Here is a 19,753-nt window from a genome sequence, read left to right on the forward strand (position 1 = left end):
CCCGCCAGGATGCCAGGCAGAGGGGGAGATCACAAAGTACTGGTTTTAAAACATGATCACCCACCTGCAAAATTAACTGTTTTTAAATTCTTAGAGAAACCCCGACGATTTGCCCAAAATGTGTCAGTCTAACTTTTGGTATGGGTGTAAGACCGGCCCCCAGAGACAGATAAACCAATGCAAACACAGCGTTAACATCTTCCAGAACTTTTACAGTGCCGAGGTCAGCAATGGATCTGCAACACAGTGAGTCTACAGTACGTTGCGTTGGTTTCCCACACTGTCTAACATCTGTCTCTGTTCTGTAAAGGAAAGATCCAAACTAAATCCAAAAAGTCTTCCATAGCCTTCATCCACACACCAGGGGCAGAGCTTGTGGGGCTCCAGCCACTAATGTTTTCTCAGAAGCTCCGTATCTTTTCAGTCCCTCCAGGATCTCTCTTTTAGGTTTTTAAAACAACTTCAAAATGTTGTTTCCCCAAACCGGAGAGGGAGAGTATTGCCAGTCGATCTATGAACTCTACAAAAAAATGGTTTGATGAGTACATGAGTAATGCTGTTTCACGCCAAATCCCGACCCTATCTTTGTTTGTAACCTGAATATATTAACATCAGACAATGTTAGCCTCTTTTTAGGAGTGAAAATGAGTCGTCTCAACATGTGTTGTGTTCTGGTTTCAGAACGATGAAGACAGGTGGACAACAATTAAAAATGTAATAGAATGTCTGCTCTACGGGAGGATTTTTCCATGGAAACTGTCATGTTTTTTCCAAAATGAGGTACAGATTTCTAAGCATTTTCTAATCAAATGACTTGAAAAGTAGTGCACAAAGCTGGCGTATATGGAGCCCTCCCCCAGACCCCCCTCTTGGTTAGGGCTGAGCCCTGAAGGTTTAAAACGTCTGGCTTCACCCCTGCCTCTCACACCGAGAGTGGGGACGTTTAGTTACTTCACCCCAAAGGGTTTCTGGGAAATACAGTTCTTTGTACACCTTTTTACAAAAAAACATTGTGCAACTGCAGCTTGAAAACTGAAAGTGAAGGACGTGAAGAAGAAGTCTGATTGTGGAGCGATCTGCACCGGAATAAAACGCCGGAAACAATAATAATCTTTGGGGACAGTTGTCACGGTTGCAGTAATAACCGCTGGACTGAGGTTAGGCCACCACCACAGTCTCATGATTTAAAGAAGGAGATGTTGGAAATGGGAAACTAACGGCGCTTTCTTACATGTAACATGTATCCGTCCACCGCGCCCTCCTCCCTCTGCTGACTCGGTCGCGCTGTAATGATGTAACTTAACTTCTGCTTTTACTCCTGATGGACAAGAGTCATTAGGCTCGTTCGAGATGAACTGCGCCTCGCCTGTAAAGTGGACGAGAGCAGGCGGCAGCAGCGGGGGCGGGGACAGAAAGCTGCGGTAAAGTCGGACAGTTTCCATTCGATTCCAGCCGCCTTCAGACTGGACAGGAAGTGACATAAACACTGTGGTGCGATCCCAATTTAATAAAATATAATCAGACCCACATATCAGCTTGAACACTGTCTCCAGTTGTTTTAATTATAACAGAGTAGCTGGCAAAGTGCTCTACATTGTCTGTTGCTGATTTTAATGAACAACACACTGGAGATGATCTGTGATCTGAACAGATTTAGTTTCTCTGACTTGTAAACGTCACTCTCAGCTTCACAACATGTGTTCTGTACAGAATAAGTCTTCAAATCAGACAAATAGCAATTAAAATCCCTCCGATTCAAAAACTACAAAAGTTTATATGAAACGTCATCGTGGTTTAAACCAATCAGGTGTTCAATCAGCTGAGAAGCCGGCGTTTCCCAGCATGCTCTGGGTCCGCCTGGCTCTTGCAGTCGGTGAAAAGCAACTGCGCCGCCTGGGTCTCAGAACTGCGGCCGCCTTGCTCTCGTGAGATTACCGTTGCCCACGTGTGCACAACGTCAGAGCAAGTCGGGATCAAGTCAGACACAAATCTAACCGGCATGCAACGGGCGCCGATCGCCGGTGATCGATTCTGCGCAGACCTGGCTCATCTCGAACGAGCCTATTGCTACGTGACTTTAAACAAACGGCATTCATTGTTAGCTGTCACAGCGTTGAGCCGTGCGTTTGCATGCACACGTGTTGTTTGTGAAAGCAGAACTTCCTTTTTATTTGTTTAAATAGGTGTTTGACTTCTTCTCCGATGCCGTCTTGTTGAGTCTCTCTCCGTGTTTTTCAGGCTTTCTCGTGGTGGCCGGAGCTGATGGCCGAACACGCCGAGTCCTTCCTGTCTCTGTACAGAGCCAACATGGACGCCGCCCTGCAGGTCCAGCCTGTCGACTCCTGGGACAGCTTCCCGCTGTTCCAGCTCCTCAACAACTACCTGCGGACTGACGGTGAGCCTGACCTTTTCCTTCTAGGGGAACGCGTGCTGTCGGACTCAGCTCTGCTTTAGGCCGAATGCTTAAGCGTATGAAAGGGAAATTCAGCTATTTTTAAACCTCAGTCTTATATCTCTTATACTGTATATAATTATGGTTTATTATGACGTTGCACTCACAACCTCCAGCAAAACCAGGTACACTGTGTACACATGGAATTCACTCAAAAGGAAAATGCAAAAAGAAAAGAAGGAATATCTTCAGGTAAGTAAAAGCATTTGTTTCTGAACCGCCAATTTAACGAACCAATCACTGTCCGATGAGGAGTACTGGTTAGTGTGTGTGTGTGTGTGTGTGTGTGTGTGTGTGTGTGTGTGTGAGAAGGCCGCAACTTTTCTTTCAAAACCATGGCGGATGTGATGGTTCATCCAATCACTGCACTCTGCCAAAGACTGCTTCTCAGATGGTTCTTTGGGTATTAATCTTGCTCTTCCAGACCTTCTTCCACAGCGCTGTTGAGGAGGAGGAGGAGGAGGAGGAGGAGGAGGAGGAGGAGGAGGAGGAGGAGGAGGAGGAGGAGGAGGAGGAGGAGGAGGAGGAGGTCTAGTCCACAAAGCATTCTGGGATGGGAGAAAAACATGCTCTGGATTATTGGCATTTCTTGGGCGGTTCTAAACACCAGACAGAGCAGCTGCTAAATATCATTTAAATCTGGTGTTGAGGGTCTTGCAGGGGGACAGATTGGTTGATGGATCACAGTGGGAATCGAACCCGTGTCTCCCACGCCAAAGGCATGTGTCATAGCCACTGCGCCATCACAACCCCTCCTCAAGAAGAAACCTGTTTTGGCTGAACACATGTACGTGAAAAAGTCGTTTGCGATTAGACAATTATGTAATAATTGGTGCAGGGCTACTGGAGAGACTCAGGATATAGTGACACAGTAATGTATAAATGTATTCTACATATGTAAAGTCATCTCTCTTCTGGTGTGTGTGTTTGTGTGTGTGTGTGTGTGTCCTTGCCTGTCTGTCTGAATCAGCTGTACCGTTACAAGTCAGGCTACAATAGATTGTAACCAGAGGTCTCTGCACAGCCACAGTTCTGCCAAAGTAACGGACCAAATCCACTCTAACGTGATCATTATCTTATCTTCTATGTCTTTGGCTTTCCTGTCAATGAAAGGCCTTAAATGCCCAAAAAGCGATAAAAAAAAAAAAAAAAAGGAAATTATTGTAAAACTGTAATTGATGAAGCTCAAAAGCAGTTTGCTTAGTGTGACATTTCAATAAGAGAGCAGATTGTGATCTTCAAAAATCCTCGGCCACGCCTTTCTCAGTCTGCTGACCCATTTTCCTCCTCCGACATGTCTTGTTACAGTTGCACTCGCAAACATCTCCAAACTGCACGTTGCATCTGCTGAGTGGAAATGTGGCAAATCCAGTTGGAGGCAGAAGGTTCCCCGTGATCCGAGCCGTTAGCCAACCGGGAGTCAGGAACACTTCGGTGGATAATGTTCTGCTTCCTGTAATCACAGCTTCACTCTGCCAGTTTCTGTGGGCTGTGGACCAACAAGTGTGTGTGCGCAGCAGTCATATCATCCTCCACACACACACACACACACACACACACACACACACACTCTGCTTAAGTCTTTCTCCAAATTAAATTTGGTCAGCGTTCTCTCTGATGGGAAATCAGAAAGTGAAAGATTCAAACTATCTCCAAATAAATCTCTTACTAGTTTCACGCTGCTGTTAACTCACAAAATGTGAGGCTCCGTGCTTCATAGTTCACGTGACCCTGTTTCCTGTTTAGTGTCTTTTATGTCCCTGCAGTCGGAAAGTTAAATCAATCAGTCCGTCAACACCTACCTGATAATGTTGTAGTTCTGTTCCTGTTTTTCCTTTAATCCACACTCTCTGTGTATCTTTATTTGTATTTATATTTCCATTACAAGTACTTACTTTTTCAATATTATTTATGGTCACAGGTGAATATAACTTATATTATGGTCACCTGCTTTTGCTTTATCACTTTAATTACATATTTAATTTAATTTTAACGTCACTTACTACACTGCAATGTTGCTTTCTTGCGCTACGGCAACTGCATTTTACTTTACAAAACCTTTATTTGGCGCCACTTTACTTCCGTCTACCTTCAGCACGTTGTCTGTTGTTTGCTTGTTTTTCTTCTGTGTTTTACTTGTTTATTTTTTGATTTCATTGTAGAAAATGCTGCTGTAACAAAGGAATTTCCCCGATGTGGGATGAATAAAGTATTATCTAATCTAATCTCCACTGACGCTCATATATCGATAAAACTAGCTGTGGGCGCCGGGGAAGCTCCCTTGGTAAAGCAGGCGCCTACATGTAGCGCGGCTGCTGGCTTGACTCCACCTTGCGGCCCTTTTGCTGCATGTCAACCCCCCCTTCAGGTCTTCATCTGCCCTAAAATGCCCCAAAAATAATCTAAAAAGGTGGAAGCTTGAAAACTTGAAACTGTGTTGCTTCAAAATCCTTTTCCATCTTCCATTGTAGATTTATGAGTAGTAAACCATTTTCTGCAACACCTCCACACATCAGACATGATTTCTTGGAATAAAGGAAACATTTTCTCTTTTTTTTTTTTTTTGGACACCCACTTATTCCTGCAATGTGCTTTTCTACATCTCAAGGTCTCTCCGGTGTGGGGAAAGAAAATGAAAAAATAGACAAAACAACGTAAGAAATGATGATGCAAACTTTAGACCGAGTGTTGCACTGCTGTGTTTCAGGTTGTTGTCGTATTCCCGACATCCCCCCCCCCCCCCCCCCCCCCCCGATAAACTGCATCTCACTGCTGAAGATTTCATTTGACTGCTGGAGAAAGAAATCGTCTCATTGTTTCCTTCCATCCGAGCCCTCAGTCGGCTCGCAGGCTTTGTCTCGGAGCCAGCAGAGACTTGGCGAGATGCGAGGCGTTATTTAACATGGCTGATGCCAAAGTAGCTCAAATACAGTAACAGACAGACAGACAGACAGACAGACAGACAGACCAAGGGCACTGCTGGGAACAAAAAACTCACTGTTTCATTATGTGAAGAACCCACAAATGTCTTTTTTTGTGTGTGTGTGTGTGTGTGTGTGTGTGGGTCTCATATCTTTTATTTTTTCCTCATTACCATCCTCTATTAACATCATAATTATTCCAAGTGTCACAACATTAGTCCACTTAAATTGGAGCGTAATGAGGCAATAGACGGAGCCGCAACACGGAACGAGCGCCATCGTAGTTTGGACTGTTTGCACAAATGAGGTCTTCAGTCTTTCATAATGACGTCTGAAGTGAGAGGAAAGAGACTCGTTTGAGTTCAGTCCCAATCAGACGCCCGGGTGACACAAGAGAAGAAGAAGGTTTGATCCTTGTGGATCCTCGACTTCTCTGATGAATCCCAACATTTTGTCAAATATCAACAATCCAAATCAACCGAACATCTGCGGTGACAGCCGCGGCTCGGCCGGTCTCAGGGTGTCTTTTTGGACTCTGAGGATTTTCTTCCAACGAGTGTGTTACCTCTCTGCAGTTCTGTAGATTATTTAAATGCTCACTTGATTGTCAGCATGTGAGGGCGAGCGTTTTTAGTTTTTTTATTTTTTTTTGCGAGGGAGGCTGCGTTTTCCTCATTTTCTCTCCAGAGGGCCAAAAAGGCTAGTGTTAATCATGGCGGAGCAGAGCGAGAGGAATTATAATAACTAATGAAGTCCTGAGAGAGCAGCCTGCTCGCTTCTCACCCAACACTCTCCGTCTTTGTCTCTCCTCCTCACCGTGGACTGTTAGCGTCTCCTGGGGGGTTTATCTATCTGTTTGACTGTCCCTCAAACCTACATGGAGGGATTTGAGGGGGGGTGTATGCAATATCATGAACACCTGTGCAGTCAGATTCAAATCGTTGAATTGAAGCCCTTAAACAGGGCAATTTCTGCTTTTGGAAGGCTTGTAATGTTCAGCATTTTCTTGAGAAAGTGTTTTTTTTGTGTTAAAAAAAGAAGCATTTGAAGAATGTAGTCTGGGTCCGGCCACCATAGAGAGAACGGCCAGGTAAAGGAATAAGCCGACAATTCACACGTGATGTAAATTGAGCGGTAATTCGCACTCAGGTTCAACAAAAGTGTGGGATGGAGTTAAAGTAGGGCCTCTGTGATAAATGAAACCCACTTCCCCAAGACTTGGAGGTCAATGACTGATGCCAGCAATATGAAGCTTTGCTCTGCACACAGTGAACAGGGGGAGCCGGTCCGACAGACACCTGTCTCAATTGTTAAATCCGTACACACACCACAGTGTAAATATGCTGCGTTATGAACCAGACCAATAGCAAACTGAAGTAAAAAACAAGAAAAATAGGAAATCTAAAGCCACTCCACCATTTACAACATTCTCTAGGCCTACCTAATTTTGAGGTAGAGTGCCTTGGATTTCCTTTTTTTCTATATACTTAATTGAATTCCCGGCCCCAAAGAGCACCTTCAATCCTCTGACTGAACATCCTGAGCACCCTGGATCTTGTTGTCTTGCTAAAAATAATCAAACGAATCTGTTTGAACGTGCTGATGGAGCTGCTTCCCCCGCGACCAGATACCGGATAGGCGGATGAAGATGGATGGATGTTTGATTAGTAGAATAGAACTGATATCTATCTAGATTTTCTGTTTAAGTTTTCATTGAACAGGGTCTGAGAGGGTTTTACGTTGGCTCACCTGGTCTTCTTTTTTCCAGGTCACCTGTGCAATGGGATGTTCCACAAACACCTGCAGGACCTGTTCGTCCCCCTGGTGGTGCGCTACATCGACCTGATGGAGTCCTCCATCGCCCAGTCCATCCACCGCGGCTTTGAGCAGGAGACCTGGCAGTCCGTCAAGTAAGCGTCCGCCTGTCACCTGTAATAACTGGAGTTGCTGTCAGAGGTGGAGCTGTTAATGCACGAGAACACACACACACACACACACACACACACACAGAGAGAGCACATGTAGTTGGTGTTTATGTTGCTTGCTAGGTGCAGCTAATGTCTGTAAATGTAAATGTGCTGTATTTATATTGCGCTTTTCTAGTCTTAACTACTACTCAAAGCACTTTCACATCATACAGGAACCATTCACACACATTCACACGCTGTGGCCGAGGCTGCTGTACAAGGTGCCACCTGCTCATCACATACACACTCACACACATTTACGCTCCGATGGTGCAGCATCAGGGGCAACTCAGGGTTCAGTGTCTATCCCAAGGACACTTCAACATGGTACAGCATGAAGAGCCAGGGATCGAGCTACAGACCTTCCTACCACCGAGCCACAGCCGCCCCATGTACCGTTGACTGTTCGGGGTAAATAATACTTATAGACTTTAAAACTCTCCAGTAGTAAAATGTGCATGTGAAATACATTCCCCGTGCTGCAGAACGTTGCGTAACTCCACCAGTGGCACGGGTTCCTGTAGATGAAGTTGTGTGCCAGGCTGGGTGAAGGTCATGAGGGTTACCGAGAGAGTGTATCGTCAACTCGCAATGATGTCTTAAGACGCTGCCGGGTTTAGACTCTGCATAAAGTGTGATCAAACCTCTGGTGTAGGCTCATTAGATTTCAGACTGTTTGGGTCTGTAGCATCCCTTTTACATGGGTGCGTGTATTGCGCCTGTCAGCAACGAGGCGATGCAACATGTTTCACCCAGAGACAGAGAAACTGTCGCTACACTTTGTGGCACTCAATATTTCTCCCCCCATTTTAAAAGACGCACTGAGATCAGTTTGATCTCAAGTCTACACGGCTAGAGAAGATATACTGTAGGGACACAGGTTGTACAATTCAGCTTTTACCTTTAGAGGCATTTGAGCCACCATTTGCATTAAAGTGATAAATTACTTCCGTTAGTAAGTTTCCATGTGTTTTTCAAGACCGATATTCTGAACAAGTCTTCACTGATTTTCCCCTCAAGAAAAGAAATTCCCTCCAAATTATTGTTCATTTTGTTTAATTTCTTTCTTCAAAAATGTCTAGACATGAATCCAACATTGAAAAAAGATTTATAGAATAATGGCAACAATTATTATTTTAATAGCTTAGTATTCTATGCTATTATTCTTATGTATGATGGCTTATATGTTATTGTAGGCCCAGTTTAATATGCATCTTAATTTTTATACAACACATGTAGTAAGGGGCCCCTGCTCCATCTCTTTTCAGCTAAGGGGTCCTTGGCTTAAAAAACAAAGACCTCTGCTTTACAAGAACTTAGTCTGAGTTGTCTCTCTTTGTCTTTTTTATCTGGTGTTGCTGGAAGCCTGGAAGTCGACGTTGGGGGGCTTAAAACACCCTCGAGCTTTTCATCGTCTGTTTATTCTCAGCAGCGATGGTTTGTTGACGTGTGATACTGGCGGCCGTGTGAATGCAACAGAAACAATAAAAGACGAAACAAAGCAAATTCTCCACAGGACAGCGGAGGAACAAAAGGAGGCAGAGCAGATTGTAAAAGACAGCAAGGACACGCGGCAGTCAAGAGCAATGTGCAACTAAAAACAAACTGAATGAATGGAAGTGAGCAGTGGCTTTTCTGTCTTTTAACGGGGTTTTCTGTTGAGCAGTTATTGCACGCAACAATTGTGACATGTTACCACGGCGAACGCCCACTGTTACTGTCTTTATTTCTTCTCTTTCTCCTCCATTCTTTCTCCTTTTTTCCGCCATCCGTTGACCTGGCCGCTGACTCCGATCCGACAGGTCGTTGACTAACAATCTAGCGAGCGTCCCTCTTCCCAAAGTCCCCAGCCTCCCTCTCACGCTGCCACAGATGCCCAGCTTCTCGGCACCCGCCTGGATGGGACCGCTGTGTGAGAACACGTATGTATGAGGGGAGGGGAAGACCAGGCTAGAGGGCTTCACGCGGTCTAAGACGTTCTTACCGTGATCAATCTCACCCGCATTTCAAGACGGTATGCATCAATCAAAGAAACCCAAACCGACCCAACGACACTAGGACCTGATGTTCTCCCCCCAGTAAGGCTGGGTACGCGGCTTTGATGCCGGTTCCTGGACTTTCTTCAATACCAATTTTGTAAAATCTTTAACAAAAAGAAATCCAAACATTGCACATTATGGCACAAATCTTTTAATCTACCTACTAAGTGAGACCCGTCTCTCTGTTTAACGTAGAGTCTCTACGACGTGTAACATTGGACAGCCAATCACAGACGTTACTAGTAGTGATGGTCAAATGAAGCTTCGCGAACCCCTGTCTTTATTTCCTGAGCTCACGAGATGGCGCTCTCTGTTCAACTAAGGGTTGAAAACACACTGAATGGCCATTCCTTTAACCTTTTTCTTTCAACAGAGAACGCCATTGTGAGATTTACTCCCTAAGTATTAAAAACTAAGCAGGGTCCGTGCCTATGAAGAATTGAATTCGGTACCCAGACCTTGCCTCCAGTTAGTTTGAAGTCAGCGTAGATCTCCTGGTCTGTTACGCTCTCCAGCTCTGAACCTGCTGGGGACACCATGGATCAGATGTTTATACCATCCATACGCCTTTCCCACAAATAAACCCAGACAGTCTGTGTAAATAGCACTTTTTTTGCCCTACTTTGCATCGACAGGTCTTGCGAGTGGCGCTCCGGTGACAAGTATCGACATGCAAACACATGTTCAGGGGCGCTTTCTACATCCTTTCATAGCTACCTTTGGGAGTGGAAATGAAGTGCATGCATGTGCGCCCACATCCACAATGATTGAGATTAGGGCCCGGCGATATGGAGAAAATCAAATATCGCGATATTCTTGATCAAAAATCTAAAAATCGAAATTGTTACAACATTGTAGAGTCGACCGGTAAACAATCCTCCGTACTGTGGTTTTAACAACGTGGTTAAAGGCCAATCAAAGACCAGGTAGAACACTCTGGTGAGTTCAGGAAATCTCTTTACCGTAACGCAGCCTGTAAAAGCAGGAACACATCCTTTGATATCTGGCCTCATATCTCGATATTCATATAATATGGATTCATGCCCAGATCCATAAAATAGATTCAGGCGTCGAGTGCGGTTTCACAAATGGGAAAAGAATGCGTATGCATGTTTTAGTCGTGAATTGACACCCAGGTCTGTTCAGGTTGGGTCTTTTGGTTTTCGGGGTTCAAGTGTGGGTGAAGACCTCTAGCCAGGACTGTCCTCTTGTCTGTCCCGAATGCTCATCAGTCACGTCGCAGCTCTGTTTCCATCCATCCGTCTGCATGCTTGTCACAGAGTCCACATCACTGAAAATGAATTATCACATCGGGAAACTTCTCCAGTCAGAACTCCACTGGTTGTGTGTGCTGTTGTGCCCCCCCCCCACACACACACACACACACAAAACCCTGCTCAAGTTTGAACGTTTGTACATTAATACTTTATTGAAATCCACAAAACCTGCCTCATGCTGTTCATTCCCGTTCTCTGAGAGTGAGCTGAAGAGCATGCGGCATCATTCCCGTCCGCCTGAGCCAGGCTCGGCGTTGGAGAGGGAGGTTTGTGGTTCCAAATTGTTTCCGTGACACTGCGGGTCTTTTGTCAGCGGGGCACCGCCTGCATGCGATTGTTCCTCAGAGACTCGGGGAAGATTTTGCGATGCGGGGTGTGTCTCGAGTCCTTGTGCTGTGCAGTGTGAATCATATCGGTGTAATAATAACACAAGTCAATTTTCTTTTGCAGCTTGCAAGGGATAAATCTACCTGACATCTTGTAAGTTGGGAGAAGTTCTGCTTTCACTCGTCCCTCTGTATCAGAACATAGAAAACTAAATGGAGGGAATAATCATGAGTGTCATGAACATGTTATCCTCCCTGACTTTTCATGTTTTGAGGGTAGAATTGATTTTAAGGATGTCATTGCTCACCTGGGAACTAAAGAAAGTACATGTTCGTGTGGATTTTTTATCTTATGTGTTTGGCTAACAGATCTAACTGTACGATTTAAAGTGTAAAATCCCAGTTGTACCTTTTACAAACAAATAAATTGTAGCACGTCGAACACAAAAAAAATTATAAAGATCTGTGTAGTCTAAAAGACATGCTTGGTTTTGCTGTATCATTCCCCCCCCCCTCCCTTCACTGTCAAGAATCCAGTACCCACATCCCTCTGTTTCTCCTGGCTGGCCAAAATTCATACATAACAACCAAAAAGCAAGAGAAACCGCTCTGGTGTGACTTTGTTTGAGTGGAGCAGTTTTTACTCCGACAAAGGAGCTTCAAACTAAACTGGATGGTGACACACAGCTAATCAGCTACGATAGCTTTCTCGATTTACGACCTTCAAAGGTCAGGACTGTCGAGACTGCTTGTAACCGCTGGCTGCTATGTGTCAAACAAATCCACTGACCGCAGCCATTCCTTTAACAGTTAGTGATGCTGTTGCAAAAAGTTTTCGCTTTAAATGCTGTTGGGATCGGGCCTTAAAACAGGCAATGTGCATAGAAGGAAACACATAACAACCAAAACATGACATGTTATGCACTTTAGGTCAATTGTTGAGCAGAAATCGTTCTCTGTGTTTCTTAAATGTGAGGATTTGTCTCTTTTCTGTGATTTATATCATTGATAAAGTGGATAAACTTTGGGTTATGTGTCGGACAAAACAAGACATTTGAAGACAGCTTGGACTATCTGATCTTGTGATGGACAGTCGTCACTCATTCTGGACATGGACCCAACAGGTCTAGTAGTTTCCTCCAGAGCAAGCAACAGTGCGACAGTGGTGAGGAAAAACTCCCTTTCAGGAAGAAACCTGGGACAGACCCAGACCCAGGCTCTTGGTAGGCGGTGTCTGACGGGCCGGCTGGGGTTAGAATGATTAGTGGCAATAACAGTCACAGTAGAAGATAATTGGACAGTGACTAAAAAAACAAATTTGAGACTGATCTTTGGATGCGGTTGTGCTGTAGATTCAGCTGAGACACCAGTGAGAGATCTGAGGTTTGATCTGAATCCAGCCACTCAGCCCGCTTTCAGAAACATTTCTATATGATTGACTGTGTCCGACAGTCTGTTTTAGAGTGAGTGAGTCTGCAGCAGCGTTGGTGGCCGTGTTGGGGGGGGGGGGGGCACTGCACCAACACTCGACCAGGAGGCTGTTTGCATTTCTTAAAAAGGCTCCTCACTCCGACTCCCCCAGCCTTTTTTTTTCCCACAACACAGAACCACACTGTTCCTCTACCTCACTTCACTTGGCCCTCCTCGATCAAATGAAGGAAAAAAAAAAGAGAAAAGCTGGCACTTCATTAGCGAGCACAGACGGGCGAGTGGGATTGTCCCGTTCCCCGGGGAGCAGGGCGGAGCGCGCTCAGAGAAGAGCACCACTAATTAGACATGAGGGGGATAGCCGCCGAGTGTTTAATTGCACCGCGGACTCAGCCCAAAGCGTTTATTCCTGTTCGCCACTTGTTAAGGTAACAGTCTTTTAAAGGCGAAGTGAGAAAAGTGAGGGAGTGAGTGCTGCTTGTTTTAAGCCCCCTCCACCCCTCCATCCCTCCATCCTACGGGTGGTTGTACACTTGGATGTCGGTGGCGGCGAGCGTTGCCATGTGTTGCTGTGTAACCTGTGCGCAGGGGAGAAGGCGGGGAGACGTCCATCTGTCTCTGTTTCAGCCGGTGCTGTGTTTACTGACTGAAAACTACACAGCTCTGCGCCCAAAAACCTGTTGAAGAAGCTGAATGCACTCATTTTCATTTATTTTTCTGGGGATAAGATACTGAGCGTTCGTGATGTTAATCTTTGTCACCGCTGGTTGCACAGATTGCGAGTGAAGGAAGGATCAAACCAGTGAATGTGTGTGTAAATACAAATGCAAAAGTGTTCTGCCCTTCATTTTTTACTACTTAGATTTATTTCCATCTTTGGAAATCAGTTTGCTGCACAGTAATAATCCATCAGTCCACAACTTGTGCTTTTTGATGAGTTTGATATACTGGACTTGATCTTCAGCTGCTAAAAATGTTGTGTTTAGGACCCATGTTGTCAGGAAATCAACTCTAGAAAGCAAACATGGAATGACATTTTGAAATGATGACGTGCATTTGGTTGTTACTTAAATTACAAAAATGTTCAGTAAGACCTTAGTCTATGGGTCTGCAATTTCCTAATAACAGTATTTAGTTTCCAGGAAACAAATTAAAACTACATATCAAAGATATTAGTTAGAAATTACAGACTAATACAGTATTTAACAAAAACAGTTTGAAATGTTTCTTTCAACTGCAAACTGTAAAGCCTTTAAAGTATTCATCAATGGCCCATCAGCTATTTAGTGCAAGCCGCTGTCATTTGCAACTCCAGTTTAGAGTTTTAGAGACTCTCTTCCTCTAAAAATGGAACATGCAAATAGGTTCACCTAAGAGTTGTTTAAAGGGCCCATATTATAAAAACATTTCTGAATGACCTGCCTTCAGTCTCCGGGTCAGCTGGTTAAAATCTGCACGGCTTATAGCCGAGACAAGGTGGCTAACTGTAGCATGCTAGCGCTAGCATACTAGCTCGTTCTCAATGGCGCAACACTGCTACAACACACACTAGTTCACCATAATCTCCAGAAGAACTACTTCCTGTCCCTGTTGTGTAGGTTTTCCACAAGGGCTTCCTTGTCTAGAAGTCTCCCCTAGAGTTATCTAGCTGATGGGATCTTACCGAGCTACTGAGCATGTGCGGCTTCCAACAAAGATAGGATAGAAGTCGGATGTCTCACTCTGGAGTTAAAACAGAGACCCAAACACACAGGGTGAAAGGAGGATCTGCAGCAATGTGCAGTACAACAAAAATATTGTGTCATTTTCAATCCACTGTGTTAGATCGTACATCAGAAACTGATGTATGGTTTGGAAAAGACTACTAGTACGTAAAAGAGTTGTGTGGAACAAATGAGCGTTGTAGAAGATCCTTGTAGAAACCACAGAAGCTCAGTGTGAATAATTGTGGTGTTGTTGTTGTCTTCATGACATTCGGTCAGTAACCCTCTCCCTCCTTGCTGCAGTAATGGCTCGGCCACCTCGGAGGATTTGTTCTGGAAGCTGGATGCTCTGCAGATGTTCGTGCTGGACCTCCATTGGCCGGAGCCTGAGTTCGCCAAACATCTGGAGCAGAGACTCAAGCTGCTGGCGAGCGACATGATGGAGGCCTGTGTCAAGAGGTCAGACTGAGAGGTCGCCACAGCTGGATCAGGACCTCTGGGTTCACATCTGTCTGGATCCTTTTCATTCTTTCGTATTTTCTTTTTTTGCCACACATCTACCAACGTGAATCCCTTTTATTTTTTTACACCATAAAGATAGAACACCACCGACTAAATACACACAGCTCCAGTAATTGGCTTCGGAGTTCAAGACCTCCAGAAGCTCAAAAACAAAACCAAGCAAACTCATTTCTAACCTAAAAAAAAATCCTAAAAGCTCAACAACTGAAATCTAACCTGCCTTTGTAAAGCTTCATAACCGCGTTACTCAAATCCTTTTTAGTTCTGTGGACTTTATTGTAATTTAACATAAACTTTCACAAAAATGTGTCTCAGTTCTACAGAACATTTGGTACATTTCAGCCCTTTTTTGAGCAACAACAGTCATCAGTACAAACCTCTTGTTATGTTTTTGCCCTCCACAGAACCAAATCTGCATTTGATTCCAAAATGCAGAAAGCGAGTAAGTCAACGGACTTCCGGGTGCCGTTGTCCGTCTGCACCATGTTCAACTTGCTGATGGAAGCCAAGAAGCAGTGCTCCAAGCTCTGCGTGCTGGACACCGGTCAGGAGGTAAGCTAACGGTCAAATGGTGTCTCATTGCCAGACCTTCCTCCAAAGCGCTGTGGAGGAGGGTCTGCTAGTCTACAAAGCATTCTGGGATGGGAGAATAACGTGCTCTGGTATATTGGCATTTCTTCAAACCAATCGCAATTGTGTTGGGCGGCACTAAGCACCGAGTGGAGCAATGGTGCACAATAGCCTCGGGAAGGAACATGTTCCACCACTTTTGGTGGAACATGTGTACGTTTAAAAGTTGTTTAAGTCGGGAAACCGAAAACTCAGATTGGACAGATAGTCTAGCTAGCTGTCTGGATTTACCCTGCAGAGATCTGAGGACCAGGTAACCATAGTCCTCATATTGGACAGATAGTCTAGCTAGCTGTCTGGATTTACCCTGGAGAGATCTGAGGACCAGGTAACCATAGTCCTCATATTGGACAGATAGTCTAGCTAGCTGTCTGGATTTACCCTGCAGATATCTTAGGACCAGGTAACCATAGTCCTCAGATTGGACAGATAGTCTAGCTAGCTGTCTGGATTTACCCTGCAGAGATCTTAGGACCAGGTAACCATAGTCCACAGAATGGACAGATAGTCGAGCTAGCTGTCTGGATTTACCCTGCAGAGATCTGAGGACCAGGTAACCATAGTCCTGAGAAATCCACCGGAGGTTAGAGGGCAGATGCAAAGACAGAGGAAGGTAACGGACATCCGGCAGAATTGCCGGCGGCACCGGATAAATCCTGGAAGAGGAACGTCGTTGGTATAGACTGGGGCGGCATGATGTGAAGAAAATATGTGGTAGCGTTGTTGAATATCGGTATAACCATATTACTTGCAATATCCAAACTGTGTACTTAAAGTTACTCAGTTCTGCACGTTTCAGTAGTAAAATACAAAATTGCTTGTTGAATTTAAAACAACTGAAAGGAAATCATTTCCAACATTTTTTTTATTGAACAAATTTAAGATTTATTTGAACATAAAAGTTTTGAAAATATTCAGAAGAGCATCAATAATGTAGAATGTACTTGGGAATGATCCAACAGAAATGTACATCAGGCTGCATATTTATACTGGGATGTTTTATATTCTATAGGCTTATATTCATACTAATAAAAAAGAAAAGGATTTGGTACGTATCAGAAGTTAAAAAATGTAAAAATTAACTATAGATCCTAGGAAAACTATTCTTGTATTTCAAGTTTTCAGAATTTCCAATGTTTAAATATGCAATTGAGGCATTATCTAATTACATCTTTTGGTGAATTAAGGTAGAAATCAACAGGCACTAAAACCTCAGTTTGGATGTTTTACTTCCAGTAGTCTTTGAAGAAGACATGTTACATAAGCAAAATAACCCAAAGATTGAACTCTGCGCTGAATTATGTCGTCTTTGTGACTGAATCTTTTTTTTTTTTTAATTGCACTGAAACTAACTGATTTCGGTCTGATATCATAACCAGCCGCTGATCCTGGCAATATCTCATTTTTTAGAAATAACCTCAAAAATAAGAAAAACTTGAACAAAATGAATCTTCTTCACGTTGGCAGAATATTTTCCTTTGTTTGTAGAAAAACAAGTCTTGGCTGAAAATCTGGCTAAATCACTTAAGACGGACGGGCGGTCTGTATTTTTCAGTTTGCGTCTCACGGCTTCCCATCAGAGACTCATCCCTCGCTGAGCGGAAGTGTGTCAGCTTCTAAAAAAAACAACACCCTAGTCGTCTTTTATTTTAAAACTCCCACTGAACAGGTCGAGTCAAACTGTCAGAGCAGCCACTAAAAATGTGACTCCTTCCCTCCCCAAAAATTGCAGCAGGCGGCCAGTTCAGGTGTATTTGTGTTCACTTGAAAACAGCCGAACGCTCGACACGAGCTGTTAAATGGATGACCGTGACGCCCGTGCGAGGCGGGCGGCCTTGGCTTCGCTGAGAGCGAAACCCTTGGCCGCAGACAGAGAGCTAAGCTCGCTGCTCTCTTGCCCTTCAGATTGCTTTCTTCTCCAGCTTCCAACAAGCCACCGCTGTTAAAAAAAAACTAAAAAAAAACACTGTCTGGTGCATTCATTCCCGAATACCCGCCTGCAGGAGGACACTCTGTGTTCCAGCTTCACACACACACACACACACACACACACACACCCACAGAGGATCCGCACAGAGACTGGTTTGAGTGTTGCCTTGACATGTTTAATCAAACACAATTTTTTCGAAATGCAAAAACAAAGACAATTTCAGCCACAGCAAGACCAGTGACTGCAATGAAAAGAGAAAATAAAGGGGGCGGGTCTCAGTATAAACAGTTTAGCAACAGGTAGAGTTGAAATTCCTAATTTTTCTTCTAAGGGTCTCAGAAATAATTGCACTTAACAATACAGTTGTCTCTTTCAGTCAGATTTAAAAAAAGACATATTAATGTCTTACTGTTTTAAACTAATTAAAGGTTTGAATGAACTCCAGGATCCATCTTTTGGTTATATGACTGTAAACAGTCCAACAAAGTGCTGCCGCGAGGGAGTGAACACTGACAGACGCATCAACACACGCTCAAGATTGTATTGCAGTGATTTATTCCTCCCCACGTAAAGCACAACTAGCACTGCAGCTACCAAATGTACACTTACTTTGTGTGTGGAAATGAGTGTGTTAGTGCTACAGGAAGTGTTGGCTCCCAGACTCACTCCCTCTCTGTCATCATTTCTTTACTGCTGCCTTTTATATTCAACTCAATGTTCAATTTGTTCAATGCAAGGTTGTTGGAAATGACTTCCTTTCTTTTGTTTTAAATCCAACAAACAATTTGTTGTATTTTAGCAGAATACTGAAAGCAGCAGAAATGCAGAACTGAGTACACTTTAATATCTGTTTATTTATCACGAGTAACATTGTTATCGCTACATTCAACAACGGTATCACCTATTTCATATCTTCCTTGCATTGTGTAGCCCTACACTTGAACTGATATAGATGTGTTCAGGTGTCTAAGATGTCTATCTGCTGCCCACGTCCATAGCAAGACGTTGCGTAGCTTCTGCGTTGGTACTCCTGCCTGCAGAAGTAGCTCATACAGCTACACTTTAAAGCATCAGAACCAGAGCTTTAAGGTCTTTTCCCCTCCCTGATTTTACCCTCTGACAGAAGACGCACGGGCGATTCCAAACAAATAAAAAAGCGTTGTTACAAAATTTCATTTTAGACATTTTTTTTACTATTATATTCATATAACACGCTACTTGTGTGAAACCCGAGACTTTTAGAAATTGGTTTCGAGCCACAAAACAATTGAGTGAAGGTTTGTTTTCATAAGGGGTTTGAAAAGATTTCAAAAAGCAAACATCAACTTTTCTGCTGAAGGCAAAACTATCTCTTTACACATTGCTCAGAAACACATTTACAGATAGTAAAGTGATGATATGAAACACATCGGGATCATGTTATAACCAAATACCCTTAAAATGTGAATTTAAAAAGACATAAAAATGCCCTTAGACCTCAGAGGCCATCACGTTTAGGTGCCAACTAACAAAATATCTGAACTCAGAACACACAGAGATCACATATTTACATCAGCAAAGATTTTTAGAGTGCCTTCCAAGCACAAAATGTCATAAATAAAGATTAACAGGTTGAAATGAGATGTCAACTAATAGAGAATTTTGTGTGTGTCCACTCGAGGGGGACGAACTGATTTCCTTCGGTCCTTCTGGGTTTCCTAACGCGACACGCCCTCGGGTTGACGACGTTGTCGGACTGAACTCGATTCAGCCACAAAAAGCTTGTGATTAACCTTGATAATTAAAGGTTTGAGTGTTTGATTGAAGACATTATTTTGTCCAAATCGTCAACATGCATTCTCAAAAAGGAGAAAAGCTTTTATGACTTGTCTGCTTTCTGCTCGTTGCACACCTTTTGATTTTAACAGCCAACAAAAAAAGGAGATTTTTCAGGAGCCACAGGAACTTATTGACTTGATAAAGTTTAATTTCTAACTCAGAGATGTGTTGCAAATTGTGACTCTTCCTCTTTCTCGTTCAGTGTCGCAATATAGCGTGTGTCTGGTGACTTTTGACATGGAATATTTGATTTACTGTCAAACCTATGATGAAAATGGGAAATGTAAAACCCACAGGAAAGACTGAAGACATTAATGGAAAGATACTTCATGATAACTTCTGGGGATATGTCATTTTTAATCATAAAAAATGAAATCACTGATAATTTATTAAAATGATGTTTTTTTTCCTTGTCCTTGTCTCGTGTCCTCTCCCCTGTCCCACGTCTTCATTCGTCCTGAACATCGTTTGAATCCCAGATTGACAAACAATGGGTAAGTTGTTGTTTTTCCTGTCACACAAGCTCCACCTAAGCAAAGGTTTTCTTGTTTCTAAATCGTACTCCTTCTAAATGAAAGAACCGGAGTCATAGCACACAGAGGTAGATTTTAGTTTGATGTTTTCTATTGATGTGGGAGTGGTGCAAGAAGCATTCACATCCAAAAAATACTAAAACCACACTGTAAACATTCTCTGTTACAAGTCAAAGTCTTGCATTTAAAATATCACTTAAGTAAAAG

At 43.5% G+C, this 19,753-nt stretch overlaps 1 protein-coding gene across 1 annotated transcript in view; it reads left to right on the top strand.

The window, feature by feature from the left end:
* The window catches only part of cadps2 (Ca++-dependent secretion activator 2), a 159,242-nt gene extending 139,696 nt beyond the window's left edge, over positions 1-19,546 (top strand). Inside the window, exons 19-25 of the mRNA XM_034879016.1 lie at positions 2,239-2,395; positions 7,142-7,283; positions 9,143-9,262; positions 11,107-11,136; positions 14,417-14,572; positions 15,040-15,187; positions 19,493-19,546. Of these exons, the coding sequence (XP_034734907.1) occupies positions 2,239-2,395; positions 7,142-7,283; positions 9,143-9,262; positions 11,107-11,136; positions 14,417-14,572; positions 15,040-15,187; positions 19,493-19,546 (807 nt within the window). The remainder of the gene's footprint in view (positions 1-2,238; positions 2,396-7,141; positions 7,284-9,142; positions 9,263-11,106; positions 11,137-14,416; positions 14,573-15,039; positions 15,188-19,492) is intronic.
* Positions 19,547-19,753: the final 207 nt, after the last annotated feature.

Source organism: Etheostoma cragini, chromosome 8 (genome assembly GCF_013103735.1).
Source record: "Etheostoma cragini isolate CJK2018 chromosome 8, CSU_Ecrag_1.0, whole genome shotgun sequence".
Classification (NCBI taxonomy): domain Eukaryota; kingdom Metazoa; phylum Chordata; class Actinopteri; order Perciformes; family Percidae; genus Etheostoma; species Etheostoma cragini.